The 22,658-nt window shown below is 39.5% G+C and overlaps 2 protein-coding genes across 2 annotated transcripts; both read left to right on the plus strand.

Annotated features, from left to right (window-relative positions):
* LOC104700748 (DEAD-box ATP-dependent RNA helicase 22) lies at nt 7-2,922 on the plus strand. The gene is made up of 8 exons (XM_010416311.2): nt 7-450; nt 562-852; nt 944-1,057; nt 1,140-1,612; nt 1,809-2,109; nt 2,196-2,348; nt 2,460-2,511; nt 2,592-2,922. Exons 1-8 carry the CDS (start codon nt 130-132, stop codon nt 2,639-2,641), a joined length of 1,755 nt encoding a protein of 584 aa, XP_010414613.1. The 5' UTR covers nt 7-129; the 3' UTR covers nt 2,642-2,922.
* Nucleotides 21,202-22,425, plus strand: LOC104700749 (F-box protein At1g69090-like). The gene has a single exon (XM_010416312.1). The coding sequence runs from the start codon at nt 21,202-21,204 to the stop codon at nt 22,423-22,425; it is 1,224 nt and encodes a 407-aa protein (XP_010414614.1).

Consider the following 22,658-nt stretch of genomic DNA (forward strand, 5'->3'; position numbering starts at 1 on the left):
AACAGAGGTTTCTTCTCTGAATCTCATTTTGCTTAAACCCTAAAACCCTTTTGGATTAGGTTTCTTCTCCAATCTTATCCGCCGTGATAAAATCTGATTGCCTTTTTTCATGAATTTTTGATTAGTCCGATGATTCTCTCACGCTCTGTCTCCGTGCTTCATTTATACGGAGTCTCTTCTTCAGCACCGTCGAAGCTCTTATCCCAAAAGTTCAAAGTCTCGTTTGCTCTCGCTTATGGTTCATCTGTATCTTCCCGTTTAAGCTCTCTGAATCGATCTGATGGGAAATGGGTTCGTGGGTTTGCTTCTACCACCGAAGCACAAGTAGAGAAAAAGGGTAATGATACGTTCTTCGCTGACCAAACCGTTTCTTGGAAGTCTCTTGGGTTATCTGATAAGGTCTCTGTAGCTCTTCAAGATTCTGGGTTCGGTAGACCATCTCTTACTCAGGTAAAGTTTTCAAATTTTAGTGAAATCCCAAAAGGGAACTTGGAGAATCACTTGCTGATTGTTAATTTTGCTGTGTTCTCTAAAGTTCTGAAATGTGTTTTTATCTGCTAGGCTGTTTGCATACCGTCGATATTGTCAGGGAAAGATGTTATTGTTGCAGCAGAAACTGGTAGTGGTAAAACACATGGATACCTTGCTCCAATAATTGATCGGTTAACAAACAACGTTCTTGATTCCGAGAATAATACGAATGGAGAGGAAAGGCCGTTTCCGCTTAAGAATCTCTCTCTTATTCTGTGTCCAAATGTCATGTTGTGTGAACAAGTGGTTCGGATGGTTAATGGTCTTATTGGTGAGGATGGTAATCCACTTCTCAGAGTTGAAGCTGTTTGCGGGTCTCAGGTAACCATTTCCTTAATTGATGTGAATGTGAGCTCTGTTACTTTGTTACTGTTTATATATAGCTGAATATGGAAGTTGTATTTTGCTGCAGGGTTGGCCAGATAGACTGCCTGATATAATTGTTTCGACACCTGCTGCTCTTCTGAATAATATTGAGCCGAAAAGAAATAGGCGTCTGGAGTTTCTTCGATCTGTCAAATATGTGGTATGGTTTATTTGGTTGGTGTTGTATTTGTAAGCAATTTTGGAATTATAGATCTCGTTTTGAATATTTGGATTACTTGCAGGTCTTTGATGAAGCTGATATGCTTCTATGTGGAAGCTTCCAGAATCAGATTATCCGTTTGATAAATATGTTGCGTTTTGATGAGAAACAAGTGTCTCGTTTGGTTACATCCAATATTGGAAAACCAATGGAGATTAATGCCGTGGTACCCCAAATTGATCTAGAGAGTGTGGATGATGCTGAATTCGATGAGGGGTCTATTTCTGAGGAAGAGGATGAAGAAGAGGAAGAGGAAGAGGAAGCAGAGTATCTTGATGATACAGCACAGATGCTTAGTGTTGAAGGTGAAGCTGGATCAGATACCAAAAAGGGTTGGAGAAGAGTCAGAAAGATCTATAGCCGTAGCAAGCAGTATATCTTCATTGCAGCCACACTTCCAGTTAATGGGAAGAAGACTGCTGGAGGTATTTTGAAACATATGTTTCAAGATGCTGTTTGGGTTAGCGGAAACTTTCTTCACCGAAACAGTCCAAGGTGAAAAGTTCTCACTTTTATCTTCGTTGTAGAACTGTGCATCACTCACCCCTTTCAATGGTTGACTAAGTCACATAAGATGTATTATAATAGGAAATGATTATTAGCTGTTGGTTAGAAGCCATTGTTTTGATGTTCATAAGAAATTTGCAATCTGCTCAAACTAAGATTTTATTATTGTCTTCCTATGTTGCAGACTAAAGCAAAAATGGGTTGAAGTCACAATAGACTCACAGGTTGATGCTCTTATAGAGGCTGTAAGAAACAACAACAACACTGAGAGGACGATGGTGTTTGCAAACACGGTCGAAGCAGTTGAAGCAGTGGCTGATATATTGGAGAAAGCTAGTATCCAGTGTTATCGTTATCACAAAAACCACAAGCTTGACGAACGTGCTAATATACTAGCTGACTTCAGAGAAACTGGCGGTGTCTTTGTTTGCACTGATGCAGCTGCCCGTGGAGTTGATGTTCCTAACGTCTCACACGTTATTCAGGTTGCTTTTCGAATTCTAACTAACACCATTTTCAGAGTATTCAGCTCTCTAAAACCAGAATGAAAATTCTTTGGGGTTGGTTGCAGGCGGATTTTGCTAGTTCTGCAGTTGATTTCCTTCACAGGATAGGTCGAACAGCTAGAGCTGGGCAATATGGAACAGTGACCAGTCTATACACTGAGGCTAACCGTGATTTAGTAGAAGCAATCCGTGAAGCAGTGAAGATGGGTCAGCCAGTGGTATAGATTCTATCAAACTCCCATGATCTTAATTCAGTTTTATTATCGCCCTTAGTAGATTCCTCTGAATACCTTGTGATGATTTATTCTTGTGTTATATTAAATGTCCAGGAAACTGCATTCAGCAGGAAAAGAGGGTTTAGGAACAAGGTTAAGAAGAGAGGTAAACAAACTTAAGAATCCATAGATGCAATAATACAATGAGAAAGATAGTGAGAAGCTAACTGTGTTTTAATGTTTCAGCTTTTCTGAAAGCTGGAGAAGCAGAGGAGCCTCAAGCTGTGAGATTTTAAAACGTTCTCTTTTTTTTTTTTTGTTTCTTCTCTCTCAATTTCCATAGGCGTTGTTGTATATAAAAGTACTGCAGATCACTCTATATGTTATTGTTGGGTTTTGACTTGGTCTTGGTTGTTTTGTTTCAGTTTGAATAAACTCCTAGTCTGGAGTAGTTAGTCGTGGTCCTAGTATTTATTAGCTCTCTTAGTTTGTTTCAGTAAGTTTCGTTTTAGCTCGTTGTAGTTTTGGCTATTTAAAGCCTGCAATCTCTATCAATAAAATATCGAAGCATTCAGCTTTTGTTTGAGTTTTATATGAGACTGACAAATTTGGTATCAGAGCTATAAATTGAGAGTGAGAGAAACACAAGTAAGAGGGTGAGTGAGATGGCTGAATCAAGTAGCTTTGCAGTTTGCACAGCCAAGCATTCCTAGGTTTGATGGAGATTACGATCATTGGAGTCTTCTCATGGAAAACTTGTTTAAATCAAAAGAGTATTGGGGTGTGGTGAGAGATGGGTTTATTGAGCCAACAAGTGAAGAAACGCTGTCCGACGCTGAGAATAAGACACTTGGTGAAGCGAAATTGAAAGATCTCAAAGCAAAGAACTATTTGTTCAGTGCAATCGATAAAACTGTTCTCAAAACGATTACACTGAAAGATACTTCTAAGCAACTCACGGGTGCAGCGTGCTCAATTAGAGACCTTGAGAAGGAATTTTGAGCTGTTGGAGATGAAGACCGGAGAATACTTTGCCAGAGTTATGGTGGTGGTGGAGATGAAGGAATCAATCGATCTCTATCAATGTGTGAAGAAGTAATCGTCACATATTACTTTGCCAGAGTTATGGTGGTGGCCATAGGTATGAAGCAAGGCACCCACCAATACTGTACCCGTATCGCAAAAGGCTCAAGGCCCAAAATTGATCCAACATGTGAGGAAGGACCTAGAAGGCATGAGGTGTCTTGGGTTGACTGAATGGATCAGGTTAAGACTGCCAGCCTGGTACTGTTCACCATGGTCAAGAATAAAGTAACCTTAGTTGAGGTAATGAGTCATTAGTGTGAGCTGGCGTGTCCATTGCATTGGGTCACAACGACTATTAGGGAGAATAAGACAAGAGTAGTATAAAGTAGGAGGTGAGGAGGGATGAGAGGGACTATCTCGATTCTGGATCATTTTTGTAANGGGGGGGGGAGGGGGAGAGAATCCGTAAGTTCTCTCAAATTTGTATTCCAATATCTCATTAATAAAACAGTATTCTTCAGTTCAATCTATTCTTCGCAAGTTTGTGTCTCTAATACTTATCAATTTGGTATCATAGCAGTCAATCTTGGGAGTTCCCACAAGACATGCCATCAAAGAAAATGGAGGAGCTAGAGAAATCAGCCGAGCACCTTCAATGCGATGTTCAAGAAATCGCTGACCCCGAAACCAAAGTCAAAGAAATGAGGAAACAAATGGAGAAGGTAGACGTCATGGAGAAGCAGATGGGAAACTTGGACGCTTTGGAGATCATTCAGAAGCGTCTGTTTGGGGAGGAGCATCATTCTTGGGTAACAGAGGGAGACACACAACCTTCCGATGTTAACGCCAACACGATCGACGTGGTACACCGTGATATGCTCAAATCTAACCCTGACCTACTCTCTCAAATTAAGAGATCAATTGTGTTATTTAGGGATCATATCCACAAGGACTCTAGATCACACAATAGATTTAATAATCTTTTAATTATGCTAAACCAAAATTGTAATTTAAATAGCAATACAAAAACAGAAAATAAAAGAGTTGTAAATTCAGAAGGATTAAACGCTAGGCCTAGGGAAATTCTCAGGAAATCATGGAAAATCAGATCAATTAATTAAACAAGCAAGATTCAATAATTAAGCACCGTTCTTGAAATCTAAACACATTTGTAAAATAAATCAGTTTTCACTGCAAATATTATCTAAGTTTTAAAACCCGAAAATCTAAATCTCTTTGCAAAATTCAAGTTAAAAACCAGCAATAAAATCAAGTTTAGATAAGTTCACAAAATCACTAATTCAAATCTCTTTGCAAAAAGTAATTTTGCTCACCAAAGGTTTTTGTCAGAAAAATCAATTATATTCTCATATCAATCAATAATCCTAAGATCTAAATCCAGATGACTAATCAAAGATCTAGCATTAAGAACAACCTATGATGAAGAACAAGAAATATAATGAATCCAAACAATTAATCAATCTAACAATCCATGAAATCCCTAATGAGAAACCCTAAACCTATTAAGCAGATCTACTCAGACATAATTGTAAGAACACAAATCATGAATAAAATAGATAGCATTAAGGGATTAAAGAAGAAGAAAAGGAGTTATGAATCTTCTTTGGAAGGAGTCTTGATTCTTCTCTCCAAAAGCTCTCTAAAAATCTCTTAGGGACTTCTCTCAAAAGTTGCAGGGAAAAATAAAGCTTAGGTCTAAACAATAACCCAAAAATCCTATTTATATTCCTAAAAACGTCCAGGGACTAATGATGAAAATATAGAAAACTTTGGGGCAGCTTTGTAAATCTTCAATACTTGTGAGAAAACTTCTAATTCTTCTACTGGATGATGCATCGATCGACACCATCACTTGCACCGATCGATGCTGACTTCTGAATTCGCCTCTCAACTTCGTAGCTCAGCCTCAATGCTTGATTAAGCTCCAAATCTTCCTATTTAGCTCCATTAAGGTCCCATCTATGCTAAATCCTATAAAGACTCAAAAGACTCTAAAAATACCAAAAAAACTCTATAAATAAGACTTATATCATGGCTAAAAACACCTAAAAACCATGATATATCAATTCCCCCAGACTTAGCCTTTGCTTGCCCTCAAGCAAAACATAAACTTAGCCCTGTGAAAGAGGTTTGCAAAACGCAGGAACTCATTTTCTTTTTAAAGTATTGCCATGATCATCCAAACAATAATCCATATGCTTAGCAGATAAATCCAAATCAAACCACCATGTACTTCTCCGTTGACTTTCATAACATCCCAAATTCAAACCAAATTCCACTACTTCCTCCATTAAGCCTTCATCGGTGGATCTCATCAATTTGATCAATGTCAAGAACCTTCTAGACTCATTCCCGTACAATACCATAACAAGCAAGATATAATTTTAACAACATGTAGTACTCTTTCTCTCCCCCAGACTTATTCTATTTAATCTTCATTAGAGCTTTGCTTTGTTTTTTTTATCTTCTTCTTTTTTTTTTATCTTTTTTTTTTCAAAGTTGTAGGCGAATAATGGAGTCATCGATAATTTACCTACCCCTCGTTTCCAAGCTTTGTGTGATCATTTGACTCAAGAGTAGAATAATGAGGTCACAAATAATTGACCTACCTCTCTAAACTGATCAAAATCATCTCATCTTTTATTCTCTCTTTTTTTTAACAAAGCTCTCAGGAAAAATATTTCAAACTTTAATAAGGGAGAGGAGTACCATTTTATCTTTTCTGAAATCTTACTTGTCAGGTATGAACAAGGAATCAAGCTATATGAACATCAATCTCCTTGATGAGGTAAAAAGAAAAGCGCAGAAATTACCTCAAGCTTTTATGGATTATGTTGGAAATTCGAATGTCACTGGTTTACTGGTCAGCCATTGGATTTTTCATTAGTCGGATTCTGGATTCAGTCTGCAGCATTAATCAACCAAGGCAGTACACTAAAAAGAAAAATCATAGTTCCCAACAAAATGTTGACTCAATAAAACCATTTTTTTAAAACCCTCAAAAACAAAAACGTAGTTAGTAACTGCCTCCTCCAAACTTAAACAACACTGTCCCTAGTGTTATCAAGTAAGAGATTGGCGAAATAAAAATAAACAAAAACGAATAAGTATTGAAATTTTGAACAAAATCATGTTACCAATCCGGATGTTCTGTGTCGATCGATGCTGATGGTGTGTCGGTCGATGCACTCTGCAGATGCAGAGAGTTCGAACATTACTCCTGAGTTAGCTGCGATTAATTTGTGTTTTTCTCATTCCGTGGATGTTAGCACTGCTAAGAATCACTCAAACACAAGATTAAACGCAACATGATAGATAGAAGTTCATAATTCAATACAAATTCAAACTGACTCAAAGCAAGAATAAAAATGACTCAAAGTGGAAAAAAAACCTATGAGTGGGTTGCCTCCCACTAAGCTCTTGTTTTCAGTCATTAGCTTGACTGTGTCGGATCTCAGGCATCCGGTGGATCGGAACATGGCAATGAATGCTTCCGAGAGAATGTCCTCTTCATCCAAGGGGGTGTGTAGGCAGTAGGTGCATGAGACTTGCCAAGTATATGAGAAACATGACCAGGGCGGGACTTAGGGACGGTTGGCTTTCTTTTAAGTCTTGCAAAATAATCAACAGAAGAAACAAACGCTCTACGATAATCTCGTGGCTTGGTTAACTACAAAACAGTTTTTGCACCTTTGAAATTCTTATTGATGAATGGAGAAAGTTTAGGCGAAGGAGATGCATACCTTGGCTTTACCTGTGGATTATGGACTTCAGAATGATGAGATTTCAGCTTTACAACCGGTGTAGGACTTGCAGCTAAGGAATCAACTCGAGAATCTTCGGTTTTTCGTGGAGGTGTGTCGATCGATGCAACAGCTGCATCGATCGATGCTATGTCGGCAACTTGTGTCTCTTCAACAATTCTGCAACTTTCCTCAGTTATCCGTGTTTCCATTACAAAACATCATCCACCAGCAACTTGTCATGGATCAGAACTTCATCATGGTCTCTAGTACTGATTAGATGATCTCCACTCCAATCTTCAAGCTTAACAGCTTGCTTGCTCACTTTCTCAGCAGTCTCCAACTCTTTGACATACCCATTAGTAATGTCTCCATGAAGCTCTATGATCGGATCATCATCAGATTCAATTTCCACAGAAAATGTCTGACCATCAATAGTGGGAACCCTTCTCAGCTTGTCCATCTCAAAGTTCATAACCAAATCTTCTACATTCAGAGCTATGTGTCCCTTTTTCACATCTATGATGGCACCAGCTGTAGCCAAGAATGAGCGTCCTAAGATAAGTGGATCATTAGGCTCTTTGTCATACTTCAACACCACAAATTCAGTGGGAATCATGCAATCTCCAATCTTAATTGGAATATCCTCTAAGACACCTTCAGGAATCCTTCTGGATCAATCAGCTAAGATAAGAGATATCATAGTTGGCTTGAAATCTGTCATCCCAAGTCTCACAGCAACATAATGTGGCATCAGGTTAATACTAGAGTCAAGATCACAAAGTGAGTGAGCAAACCTTCCTGTAGAGATAGAGCAATCAAGTACAAAGCTTCTAGGATCTGGTAACTTCTCAGCAGTCCTGCACTGAATTATTGCACTCACTTCCTTAGAAACAACCACTTGTTGCTTCTTTTCTTTCTTTCTCTGTGGAGGCTGCTTCAACAGAATTGAGCTGACATCCTTTGTTAGCAAAGCTCCTTCCTCAGGACTCAAACCATTGGTGACCATCCACTTCACATACCGCTTAATCCCAGGAGAAAACTTGACAGCATCAATCAAAGGCATCTCAATCATTACCTTGTCCATCATAGCTTTGCATCTAGCTTCTTCAATCTCCTGTTTGGACCTCCTAGGCTTAGGAAAAGGAACCTTAGGCTTATAAGCTTGCTCTGAAGCAGGTGGAACTTTAGAGACACCGGAGCTGGTCGTGGGGTGTGTCGATCGACAATGGTGATGCATCGATCGATTCTAGATGGTAGTTGCATCGATCGATGCTGGTGTTTATCGGTCGATGCTGGTTCTACTTTCGTCGTATCATGGTTTTCTCCTTCATTCACCAGAATTGCATTGCAAGCATGCCTTGGATCCATCTCCGTTCTTCGAGAAAGAAGTTCTTCTTGTCTTTTAACAGACCCAGCAGTCTGAATTACTTGATTTTCCAGATTCTTGACATGAGTGTTTAATGCATCAAACTTCCCAGTCAGCTCAGTGTAAACATAATCAATCTTTCCATTGAAGTCTACTGTTAACTTCTATTGACCTTGAAGAATCTGCTCAATCATTGATTCCATCTTGCTCTCCGAATTGGGTGGAGGGAGGGGTTGGTAAGAAGAAGATCCATAGGTCCTAGTGAAGTTGCTGTTTGGATTTCCTGAGAATGAATTCTTCTGACCAAATATCTGATTTTGATACCCAGCTCCATATACATAGTTGACATCTTCTGTAATTTCTGGCTTTGGCTCAAAAGTCTCAACATCTTCAGCAAAATGGACAGACTTCTTTCCCACAAGAAGATTGTGCACNTAGAGACACCGGAGCTGGTCGTGGGGTGTGTCGATCGACAATGGTGATGCATCGATCGATTCTAGATGGTAGTTGCATCGATCGATGCTGGTGTTTATCGGTCGATGCTGGTTCTACTTTCGTCGTATCATGGTTTTCTCCTTCATTCACCAGAATTGCATTGCAAGCATGCCTTGGATCCATCTCCGTTCTTCGAGAAAGAAGTTCTTCTTGTCTTTTAACAGACCCAGCAGTCTGAATTACTTGATTTTCCAGATTCTTGACATGAGTGTTTAATGCATCAAACTTCCCAGTCAGCTCAGTGTAAACATAATCAATCTTTCCATTGAAGTCTACTGTTAACTTCTATTGACCTTGAAGAATCTGCTCAATCATTGATTCCATCTTGCTCTCCGAATTGGGTGGAGGGAGGGGTTGGTAAGAAGAAGATCCATAGGTCCTAGTGAAGTTGCTGTTTGGATTTCCTGAGAATGAATTCTTCTGACCAAATATCTGATTTTGATACCCAGCTCCATATACATAGTTGACATCTTCTGTAATTTCTGGCTTTGGCTCAAAAGTCTCAACATCTTCAGCAAAATGGACAGACTTCTTTCCCACAAGAAGATTGTGCACTGTATCCAACTTAGCATTCACCGCAGTAAACTGATTTGAACCATTGCCTTCATGTGCTCTTCTCCGCTCTAAGTCTGCATTCTTGGTACTGTTGCTTGATGCTAACCTCTCTATCAACTTTTCAGCCTCATCTCGGTACCTTGTCTTGAAGTTCCCATCACTAGCAGCATCCAAAGCCATCTGATACCTCCAGTCAATACCACTNCGTTCTTCGAGAAAGAAGTTCTTCTTGTCTTTTAACAGACCCAGCAGTCTGAATTACTTGATTTTCCAGATTCTTGACATGAGTGTTTAATGCATCAAACTTCCCAGTCAGCTCAGTGTAAACATAATCAATCTTTCCATTGAAGTCTACTGTTAACTTCTATTGACCTTGAAGAATCTGCTCAATCATTGATTCCATCTTGCTCTCCGAATTGGGTGGAGGGAGGGGTTGGTAAGAAGAAGATCCATAGGTCCTAGTGAAGTTGCTGTTTGGATTTCCTGAGAATGAATTCTTCTGACCAAATATCTGATTTTGATACCCAGCTCCATATACATAGTTGACATCTTCTGTAATTTCTGGCTTTGGCTCAAAAGTCTCAACATCTTCAGCAAAATGGACAGACTTCTTTCCCACAAGAAGATTGTGCACTGTATCCAACTTAGCATTCACCGCAGTAAACTGATTTGAACCATTGCCTTCATGTGCTCTTCTCCGCTCTAAGTCTGCATTCTTGGTACTGTTGCTTGATGCTAACCTCTCTATCAACTTTTCAGCCTCATCTCGGTACCTTGTCTTGAAGTTCCCATCACTAGCAGCATCCAAAGCCATCTGATACCTCCAGTCAATACCACTGAAGAAGATGCTAATCAACTGCACTTCTGAGAACTCATGATGCGGACAGTCTCTCTGGTATGCTTTGAATCTCACCCAAGCAGCTTTGTAAGATTAAGCAGGTCCTTGTCTAAAGGTGGAGAGCTTAATCCTCAGCTCATCAGACNTAATCAATCTTTCCATTGAAGTCTACTGTTAACTTCTATTGACCTTGAAGAATCTGCTCAATCATTGATTCCATCTTGCTCTCCGAATTGGGTGGAGGGAGGGGTTGGTAAGAAGAAGATCCATAGGTCCTAGTGAAGTTGCTGTTTGGATTTCCTGAGAATGAATTCTTCTGACCAAATATCTGATTTTGATACCCAGCTCCATATACATAGTTGACATCTTCTGTAATTTCTGGCTTTGGCTCAAAAGTCTCAACATCTTCAGCAAAATGGACAGACTTCTTTCCCACAAGAAGATTGTGCACTGTATCCAACTTAGCATTCACCGCAGTAAACTGATTTGAACCATTGCCTTCATGTGCTCTTCTCCGCTCTAAGTCTGCATTCTTGGTACTGTTGCTTGATGCTAACCTCTCTATCAACTTTTCAGCCTCATCTCGGTACCTTGTCTTGAAGTTCCCATCACTAGCAGCATCCAAAGCCATCTGATACCTCCAGTCAATACCACTGAAGAAGATGCTAATCAACTGCACTTCTGAGAACTCATGATGCGGACAGTCTCTCTGGTATGCTTTGAATCTCACCCAAGCAGCTTTGTAAGATTAAGCAGGTCCTTGTCTAAAGGTGGAGAGCTTAATCCTCAGCTCATCAGACATCGCATCATCGTAGAAGTATTTCAAGAATGCCACCTTGATGTCATGCTAGGTTGTCAGAGATCCCGGTTTGAGTTGTCTTAGCCAATGAGAAGCTTCCCCAACAAGAGAGTAGGGGAAGAGCTTGCAATAGAGATAGTCCTCTGTGACCCCATTAGCCTTGATGCTTGTGACTCTATCCTCAAAGTGTTCAATGTGGTCTAAAGGCTTCTCATGCGGCAAGTTCTGGAATGGTCTTTGGCCGACAAGAGCAAAGTAGGCAGGCTTCAACTCCAAATCATTGGCTGAAGGTTCTGCTGGTTGTTACCATCCAAATCCGCACCATTCACACCGTTTCTAGCATTGCATCGATCGACGTCAATGTTGCGTCGGTCGATGCCTTCTTGGTTGCGTCGATCGATGCCATCGTTGCGTCGCTCGACGCCACGTGCATCATCCTTAACCACAACGAGTTCTCCCTGAATAACTCGTCCTTTAGCATCAAGTTTCTGGCCTTGCTCGTTGTACACATGACCCTCTCAATCTCTTAAAACTCCAGCCTCATCAGGTCTCAATATGATTGTATTGGCCATCTTCGCTGACTTGGCTGCCTTTGTGTTATCACGCTCTAGTTGTCCTAACTCTTGGTTTGTAAGCTTAACAACTGGACCAGTAGGATTTCTTCTGGTGCTAGGCTTAGGCATGTACCTGAAACACACAAGAGAAAAGAAACAAAAGCGTGTGAGTAAAATAGAAAAATAAAAATTTAGACAAAATCAAAGACTTTAATCTAATGGTGAATCAAAAGAGTCTCCGAAAACGGCGCCAAAATTTGATATGCTCAAATTTAACCCTGAGCTACTCTCTCAAATTAAGAGATCAGTTGTAGTACTTAGGGATCGTATCCACAAGCACTATAAATCACACAATAGATTTAATATTCTTTTACTTATACTAAACCAAAATTGTAATTTAAATAGCAATACAAAAACAGAAAATAAAAGAGATGTAAATTCAGAAGGATTAAACGCTAGGCCTAGGGAAATTTTCAGGAAATCATGGAAAATCAGATCAATTAATTAAACAAGCAGGATTCAATAAATAAGCATCGTTCTTGAACTCTAAACACAATTGTAAAATAAATCAGTTCTCACTGCAAATATTATCTAAGTTTTAAAACTCAAAAATCCAAATCTCTTTTCAAAATTCAAGTTAAAAACCAGCAATAAAATCAAGTTTAGAGAAGTTCACAAATCACTAATTCAAATCTCTTTGCAAAAAGTAATTTTGCTCACCAAAGGTTTTTGTCAGGAAAATCAATTATATTCTCATCTCAATCAATAATCCTAAGATCTAAATCCAGATGACTAATCAAAGATCTAGCATTAGGAACAACCTATGGTGAAGAACAAGAAATATAATGAATCTAAACAATTAATCAATTTAACAATCCATGAAATTCCTAATGAGAAACCCTAAACCTAACAAGCAGATCTACTCAGACATAATTGTAAAAACACAAATCATGAAATAAATAGATAGCATTAAGAGATTAAAGAAGAAGAAAAGGAGTTCTGAATCTTCTCTAGAAGGAGTCTTGATTCCTCTCTCCAAAAGCTCTCTAAAAATCTCTCAGGGATTTCTCTCAAAAGTTGCAGGGAAAAATAAAGCTTAGGTCTAAACAATGACCCAAAAATCCTATTTATATTCCTAAAAACGTCCAGAGACTAATGATGCAAATACTGAAAACTTTGGGGCAGCTTTGTAAATCTTCAAAACTTGTGAGAAAACTTCCAATTCTTCTGCTGGATGATGCATCGATCGACACCATCACTTGCATCCAGATGCTGACTTCTGAATTCGCCTCGCAACTTCGTAGCTCAGCCTCAATGCTTGATTAAGCTCCAAATCTTCCTTTTTAGCTCCATTAAGCTCCCATCCATGCTAAATCCTATAAAGACTCAAAAGACTCTAAAAATACCAAAAAGACTATATAAATAAGACTTATATCATGGCTAAAAATACCTAAAAACCATGATATATCACACCCCCTTTTCACACCCAGTATGACACCGACACCCGCTCTGCAGGAAGTGAAGAGTGATGTACCAGACAAAGGGGAACCTTTGACAAGGAAGATCGAGATTCCGCTATTTGATGGAAAAAACGAGGAGGTTTGGGTACAACGTGTGGAGCAATATTTCGAATGAAGGAGCTTTCGGAAGACGAGAAACTCTGAGCTGTTCGTATGTGTTTCGACGGCAAAGCTCTCACATGGTACCGTTGGGAGCGCGATCGAACCCCGTTCTCAAGCTAGGAACAGATGAAGGAAAGGGTGTTGGATGATTTCTTGGTGACCCATGACTTGACGGCGCGAGAGAGACTGCTCCTGCTACGCCAGAATGACACCACGGACAATATTGCAAAGATTTCATTGCTCTAGCTATAAACGCTTCGAAGGTTTCAGAAAAAGTGCTGCAATTGGCTATTATGGTGGGGTTAAAGCCAAAGATCAGGGCAGGAGTAAAAATGTTTGAGCCCAGGAGTTTAAAGAAAAGGGTGAGTCTGTCCAAGAAGGTCGAGGATTGGTCCGGCGAGTCCTCACCAGAGACTTCGTCGGAAAACAGAGGAGGGACACTAACAAGGTCGGAGGAGAAAAAATGACATCGCGTGGAGGTCAACACTCGAGTAGCAGTCAACAGTCGTATGGAAGGGTAATCTCGGCTGTTCACAAGTCTAGAAACCCACTTGACAAACAAACGACGTTGTCTCGTCCAGCTGGGAGCTCTAAACCTAGTCAACCCAAATCCAATGACGGTCGATGTTTCCCATACCGGCGATTGACAGACACGGAGGCGAATGAAAGAAGGGCGAAAAGACTCTGCTTCATTTGCGATGAACGTTTCCATGCGGGTCATCGAATTACAGGTTATGGTAGTAAGCGAGGAGGTGGGAGATGCAGAATGTTTCTACGATGTCGAGGAGGAGACCTTTGATGCGGTGACGGGAGAAGTAACAAAGTGCGCCATTCTCTCTTTGGGTTCGGCGGCAGGAAGCTCCTCGCCTCGCACCATGAAGCTACGAGGACTGATTCAGAAGGAGGAAGTGACCATCTTGATCGATAGCAGAGCTTCTCACAATTTTCTCTCAAGTCGATTGGTCCAATAGTTGAGTGTCAGCTTGCAAAGGACTCAAGAGTATGGAATCCGAATGGAGACATGTATTATCGTTCATGGAATAGGGGTCTGTCAGGGAGTAGTGCTAGAAATACCGGGTTATACCTTGATTATGAGTCTCTTACCGTTGGAGTTAGGAGGGGTAGACGTAATCTTAGGAATGTAGTGGTTGGAAATGTTAGGAGACACACAAGTAAACTGGAAGGAGCAAGTAATGTCATACAGGGAAAAGGGGAAACCGGTCACTCTACAAGGAGATCGTAGTTTGTCCAACAATGCCATATCTCTTAAAGCATTGTGGAGGATCCTTAAGCAGGAAGGTGAAGGATTGCTAGTGGAGTACTTAGGTCTACAGAAGGAAGGGAACGAGACCCTCACATGCCCAGAGGAGTTTAGCCATCTCTTAGGGGAATTTGGAGTGGTGTTCGAGGAGCCAAAAAGACTGCCTCCATTAAGCTGAAACCAGACGCAGAACCAGTTAACGTGCGCCCTTTTAGATACCCTCATGCCCAAAACGAAGAGATAGAGAAGCTGATCTCCAACATGTTGTCAGCGGGGATCATCAGAGATAGTGGTAGCCCTTTCTCCAGACTGGTTGTCCTGGTGAAGAAGAAGGACGAAAGCTAGAGGTTTTGTGTCAATTATCGTGCTCTCAACAAAGCCACAATGCAGATAGTTACCCCATCCCATTGATAGACCAACTCCTGGATGAAATTCAGGGGGCTCAGATCTTTTCCAAGTTGGACCTGAGATCAGGATATCATCAGATACTGGTAAAGATAGAGGATGTGCACAAAACCGCGTTCCGCTCTCACGACGGGCACTACGAGTTCCTGGTTATGCCCTTCGGGCTAACAAACGCCCCTGCAACATTCTACAGTCACTCGTTGACAGGCCGACAACGACTCAAATCGGATTACGAGAGAGAACTAATGGCCATTGTGTTTGCTATCCAGAAGTGGAGACATTATTTGTTGGGGAGGAAGTTCATAGTACGAACGGATCAAAAGAGCCTTAAGTTTTTACTAGAACAGAGGGAGATTAACATGGACTATCAACGATGGCTCACCAAACTGCTGGGGTTTGACTTTGACATTCAGTACAAGCCGAGGTTGGAAAACAAAGCAGCTGATGCCTTGTCTCGCAAAGAGGTGGTACCAACATTGTTTACTCTTTCGGTACCTACATCAATTCAGTTGGAAAAAATCTGTTATAAGGTTGACAAAGACGAGGAGCTACAAGTGATCATTCGAGACCTCGTGAAAGATAACAAGTCTCATCCAGATTTCTCACTGGTGAATGGACGAATGTTGGGACAAGGGAAGTTGGTCATTCCAAGGAGGTCTGCAGTCATCGGGTTGATCTTGAAGGAGTTTCTCGGAACACGAAGTCTTGACCGTATCTTGGCTCATTTTGGTTTTGACTAGGTCATTCTTCTTCTTCTTACTTTTTAGGTTTTCTTATTGGTTTTAGTCTCTTGCACATTGGCCATTCTTTGACTTGTTGATATTTCTTCTGACTTCTTTCGGTCGTTCCTTTTTATTTTCTCTTCTCCTTCTTTATGAGTTCTTTTCGGGTCTTCTTCGTCAAATTTTTATTTTGAGATTTTACCCTTAGCAAGGGTCACTACACATACTTCCCAATGATCACCCGACATGTCGACTATACTCACATTCTCTATAGGAGCATTTCCCAACCATTTTTCTTTCCAAAAGCGGACCATGCGCCCATCATTAATCACCCAGGCCAATCCCATGATCACCATTTCCCGTAAACCCATCCCTACACTCCTCCACGTAGATGACCATCGACCCTTGACAACCAGCCAAGAGGGATCCTGTACACGACCCACTTTATATTTATGTCTCAACACCTTAGCCCAAAGACTATCTCAAAATTGGCTCTATTGAGCTAATCCTTTTAAAATTATTAACCAAAAAAAATTATCAAAATATTAGTAAATGCAAAATACCAAACCTTAGAAAACTTCTTAGGTATGTTGGACAAAAAAAACAAAAAAAAGAAAATAAATAAGATGGTCCAGGTTGCAGAACGGTGAGGGATTGGACCATAGTTTTAGGTATGTTGCACTGGTTTTATTAGATAGTTTGTTTCATTATCCTTTTAAGTTGTCTTTGTTTGGATTGCTCATTTCATATTAATATTAACCTGAGTTAAAAAAAAAGAGATAAAAAATTGTGGTATGTAAGCATTGAAAATAAAAGAAATGAGATGTTTTTTTTGATGAAATGTGTAATTTATTGATCATCTAAATACTTAAGTAATATATTAAAAAAATTGTTAATAATTTTATCAATAAGTAATATAAAATAAATGATTTTTTTCCTTTTCTCTCCGGTGAGTTTGCCCTAGCCATCACCCAATGATCAAATCTCCGTTTGCCCTCTCCGGTGACCGACCTCCTCGCCGTAGTTGTGAGAGGGCTCCCGTTGCTTTGTAGTTCATTTGTTCGTTTGTTTTTTGCTTCCATTTGTGACTCGGCTAGACCTGGTGGATCGATGGTGTGGTTAGTGTGCTTAGCGAATGAGACGGTCTTCACGGTGAGGCTTGCTCGATAGTCTTTGGAGCGTTGTTCGTCCTCCCACGGCGGTTTTAGATGAAGACTCTTTTGCCTTTGTCAGATCCTGTGTTGTCCTAGTCTCTTAGGTGATGCTTCTTGTTTCTGTGGCCATGGGTTTTTGTTGTCTCCTGTTTGAGTAAGCTGACTTTCCCGTCTTCCTCCTGTACCGTTTAGCTAGGGTTAGGTGTTTAGTGTCGTTTGCATTCTTGTTGAACCTTCGTTTGAGGCACCTTTTTAGAGGATGGTCTGATTAGTGATTGTGTTGAGGAAGTGGTTAGAGCAGTCATCTATGGGAGGGTTTCTGATTACAAGTAAAGTTGATGATGCCGGATCTTAGATCAATGGTTGGCTTGAAGAATAATTTCCATTGGGATTTGCTTGTTTGTGTCTCAGATTTTGTTGCTCGTCTTATGCCTATCTTCATTTTTAAGCCGCATATATGGAATGGTTTGTCAGCTCAAGCCATTGCCTTTTCTCCTATTCCTTGTCTCCTTGTGTCAGCCTGTGGTTCCTTTTATTCTCGGCTCCTTTCTTAGCAGAAGTTTAGTTTTTATTTTTTGGTTGGTAGTCTTCAAAGCTTACAAAATTTCTTATCCTTGGTGTTCATGGTTTGTGTTAACTTCGTGAAGTTTTGCCTTGCTCCTTCATGATGTGTTTAGATATTATTGCTTTTCGAAGGATTCTATTTAGACGTAATGAGACGCATCAGTCGTCGTCGTCGCATCTGGGAGTGTGTTTGAGTCTCTATGAACTTGTATGAGTTCTTTTTGCTTGTCGGATTATGATGTCCTTGGTTCTTGAGAGATTGACTCTCATTGTGATAGGAAGAGGTAGTTGTTATGCCGTGGGCATCCGTGATAAATCACATGCCCAGATGTTTGAGAAGAAAAAGTTTCTCTATTATTTTGGTTCTTCCATTTTTTAGGTAATTGCCTAGTTATTTCTGCTTATAGGGTAAGGAGTTATCCTCTTTCGATTTGGTTGTTTGTATTTCTTGTCCAATTTACTTTGTCTCTCTTTGTTAGGGCTTAGTTTCCGGGGAATTTTCTTTTTCCTCTGACGTTTGTCTCTGGGGACTTCTAGTTGTCCGTCGGCTTAAGTTTCCCTCATATGGGCGTTTGTAATCCTACTTTGATTCAAAAACAAGTTTTAATAAAATTCAAGATGACCAAAAAAAATAAATTAATATAAATTAAGTAAATATAAATAACATATTGCCTTCACATTGGTCTAACCATCAAATTGTGGTCTTTTCTTACATCTGGCTGCATGATGGTACATGGTTGATGTTCCATAATCTTTTCCAACCATAAGTATTCCAGCATAATATTACATTTTATCTTTTTTGTTCTGCACATTGAGCCTATTAATTTTCAATGCTGAGTCGGGCCAACCCTTGGGTTTTGGCTCTAATTTACATGTCTATTGACTATTGGCAACTCACTAAACATTAGTTAGGTGTTAAAAGAATCATCATCTGAAAATACACTTTTTTGAAATACTTTTTTGTTGTCAACTATTGGACTACAACAAGTCAACCCATTAGCCAAATCCGTACATTCGTAAGAAGCAGAAGTCAATCCTTGATATGATGGGATCTTCTACAATTGGACTTACTATTGGTCACTGCGCTAAGGTCACTTCACAAAATACTTTTCCTTTATATATGCTATGTTATGATTACATCATTTTATTAAAATGATTTACTAGAAAAAATTATTTTACAAACAAAACAGATTTTGTTTTTCTTTTTTCATTAATTCTCAAATAAATATATAAATATTTAATTTAAGAAAGGCAATACTAACAAATAGCACATCATCTCTAAAGTTTCAAAAATTGCACTATATTCCAAAATTAAATTTTCAGAAATTAAATCTGAAACTTTAAATACTTAAGCTTAGTCACTAAAAATTATACCTAACTGTAAAAATTTTAACCAAAACACAAAAAAAAAATAATTAAAATATTTTTATTGTTTCAGTTAGTACTTTTTTTGAAAGTTTGTGGTGTGTGTGTTATAATTGTCCATAAAATTTGTGTTATTCGTGTAACGCCCCGACCACCACCTCTGAGTGGGGCCCCATGTCAATCCAAGTCCATGAGCCCACTTTACTTAATGGGCCTCACGTTCACTCACTAGGCCCGTGATCCCATCCATATCCGACAGTCGGTTTGCTACGTCCGGGAGGCTTTAAAGACTTGTTACCGTCCCTACAAACCACCACATGATCTTTCCCTCTGTTTTGTCTTCACTCACACAGTTCCGACGTTCACTTTCCGGAAGGTCATTCATACTAAGACTACTCCAGCTCAAGCACGCATAACTCTGGAGATCTCTCAGGACCCTTGACCGAAAAGATAAGTGCACTTTGGTGAGAGAGGTGACCAAATCAATTCTTTTAAACCTCTCCACAAGTCTCTGAAACCGGGATGTCACAATTCACCCCCACTAACAGATCGCAACTTCCTCGTTGCGCACCAAGACCGTCACCCCCGACGGTGTGAGCCCACTCGACTCCACACTCATATGGATTCGGCTCTGATACCAAACTGAAACGACCCGACCCGTTTTTGTTTTTAAATAATAATTAATAAATAATAATAGTAATAATAATAATTATTATTATTATTATAATAATAATAATAATAATAATAATAATAATAATAATAATAATAATAATAATAATAATAATAATAATAATAATAATAATAATAATAATAACAAATCCAAGCTAGTGGTCCCATACCCACTAACCACCCAACCACAAATAACCAACAGCAGAAATAACCAATAATAACCAAATATAATTCATAACAATTAAATCAATAATCCCAAACAACATGAATCACATAACCAGTAATCATAAACCACATTCTAGGACTCAACTCTAGCAACCTAACAGATGCCAGACAACCAATCGAGACAATAGAACATCCTCCTCTTCATTTCCTTGATTCCACGATCACACTTTGCCTTTACCTGCACCACAAACACAAATTGAGATTTATGAGTATTTAATAAACACTCAGTAAGGCAATCCTCTCATCTACTGGGATATGCACACAAGCAATAAAGACATCTCTAACCATCAACCAACAATCAATAACCAAACAATAACAAACCATGACTCTGCATCGACCCGACGCTACCCTTGCATCGACCGACACCAACTGAGGTTGCATCGACTGACACATGCTTGGATCGACCGATGCAAGGTGCACTTGCATCGACCGACACTCACACTGCATCGACCGACGCATGCTCGACATTGCACGAAAACCCAAGTTGAATCGACTGATGCTCAAGAAGAGGTGGTGGTCGGGGCGTTACAAGTGATATCAAAGCCGAACTCCGATGAGTGTGGAGTCGAGTGGGCTCACATCATTAGGGGGTGACGGTCTTGGTGCGTAACGAGGAAGTTGCAATCTGTTTGCGGGGGTGAATTGTGACATCCCGGTTTCAGAGACTTGCAGAGAGGTTTAAAATAATTGATTTGACCACCTATGTCACCAACATGCACTTATCTTTTCGGTCAAGGGTCCTGAGAGAACTCCAAAGTTAAGTGTGCTTGAGCTGGAGTAGTTTCAGGATGGGTGACTTTCCGGGAAGTTACTGTCGGAACTGTGCGAGTGAGGAAAAAACACAGGGAAAAATCATGTGGTGATTTGTAGGAACGGTAACAAGTCATTAAAACCTCTTGGATGTAGCAAATCGGCCGTCGGATATTGATTGGCTCAATGGCCGGCCCATTAATGAAGTTGGGCCCATGGATAAAAATTGGACATGGGGCCCACTGAAATGTGGCAGTTGGGGCATTATAATTCGAAGGAATTTCTCTTAAGTTTTTATATAATAATTGTTTTTTTTCATCTAATCTTTTTAAAATTGTTGACCAAAAAAATTTACCAAAATTTTAGTAAATGTAAAATACCAAATCTAAGAAAACTTTTAAATCTACAGATTATATCTATATTAAAATAAAATTTATTTCCAAAAGATATACCGCGATATAGCGCGGGATTTTATCTAGTTATTTCAAAATAACGTAAAAAAGAAAGCAATCTCACACACCTATCAAATATACACAAAACAAATTACCTATCTTTTTAAAATCATCCAATATATTTTTTTCCAAGTATATAACCTAGTTCACCTCTTTATATAAACTTACTCTAAGAGAGTGAAAAAAGATCAAAAAATAAAATAAAAAATAATACCTCCTCCATCCCACAAACTTGCCAGCTTAGCCTCTGATCAGCTGTTCCAGCAAATGGCTTCCCCAACTTTAGCCTTAGCCCAATCTCCTCCTCTAAAACGTCCAGCCGTTTCAGTCACTCGAACAATTCCTCATTGCTGGTCCGAGCTTCCTCTTGATCTCATGCGAGTGGTCTTTGAACGCCTTGGATTTTTGGATTTTGACCGAGCTAAATCGGTTTGTTCATCTTGGCAATCTGGTTCGAGACAATGTAAGCCAAGCAATAAGATCCCTTGGATGGTTCTATTCCCCGTGGACAAGAATTATTGTCTCTTGATCAATCCTGAAGATAAAGGAAAGATCTACAAAACTCAACACCTTGGTGACAATTTTGCAAAGAGTATTTGTTTGACGACTTATAGAAGCTGGCTTTTGATGCAACATCGTTACAAAGAGAAAGAAGGTCTTTATGGTACTTATCCAAAGCATGATGTTTATATTTTGGATCTTTTAACCGGCGAGAGAATCAATCTACCAGCTTTCAAGTCAGGAAAAGATGGACTCTCCAACCCGATATTATGGATAGACGAGAAAACCAAAGACTACCTAGTTCTCGGAATGGCTAATTCATTCATTCTGATTTCGTCCAAGAAAGGAAATAACTCGTGGAAAGAGATCCCCCAGTTGCCAAAGTCATGCACTGAAGAATGTTTTAACTGTTTACATAGTCATCTCCAAAGTCATGCACCGAAGACTGTATACAAAGATCACAAGCTTTATTGTCTCAACTGTTCTTTTCTCTATATTTTCGATTTTTCTGGAGAAGTTCCGCTGAAAGTTTTCAGAACTAGTGTACGTGGATACGTACCTACTGAAGGAGGTTACATAAGCCGTCCTGTTAATCCATGTGCGGGGAGTTACTGTAAGTATAATATGGTAGTCACTCTAAGTGGAGATGTCTTAATTGTTAAGGCAGTACTTGTGATCGAAACATGGAGCTTTGAAATCTACAAGATGGATTCATCGACGGAGAACAATTGGGAGGAAATTGATTCTCTGGGAGATGAGTCAATTCTTCTAGATTTGGGTGTTACGGTGCTTGCTAAGGACCAAGAGGGAATCACTCGTAACTCCATTTACTTCAATGAAAATAAGTATTTTGGGGAATATGAAAAGAATGAAATCTTCGTATTCAATCTTGATACAAAGATGGTTGAACAACAACCACAAGCATTTCTTTCTTCGTCCATGCCATTGTCTCATGCTCATTGGTTCTTACCGAATTTCAAAAGGGAATGATTGATCATGTATTCTATATGGCTTAATTAATTGTCTTTTTTCTTATAAAAAAATATATTGTAATCGTGTTGATGTAGAGTATCTCTTTCACTAAAAAAAAAAAGAACAAAAGAAAATAAATATGAGAGATCAAAAGAAATGAGATGTTTTTTTTTTTTTTTTTCGATGAAATGAGCCTTTATATGAGGCGAGGTTTGCGAAAATAATAGAGGGAGGTGACTCTGTTGAGGATG

Source organism: Camelina sativa, chromosome 7 (genome assembly GCF_000633955.1).
Source record: "Camelina sativa cultivar DH55 chromosome 7, Cs, whole genome shotgun sequence".
NCBI classification, from domain to species: Eukaryota; Viridiplantae; Streptophyta; class Magnoliopsida; order Brassicales; family Brassicaceae; genus Camelina; species Camelina sativa.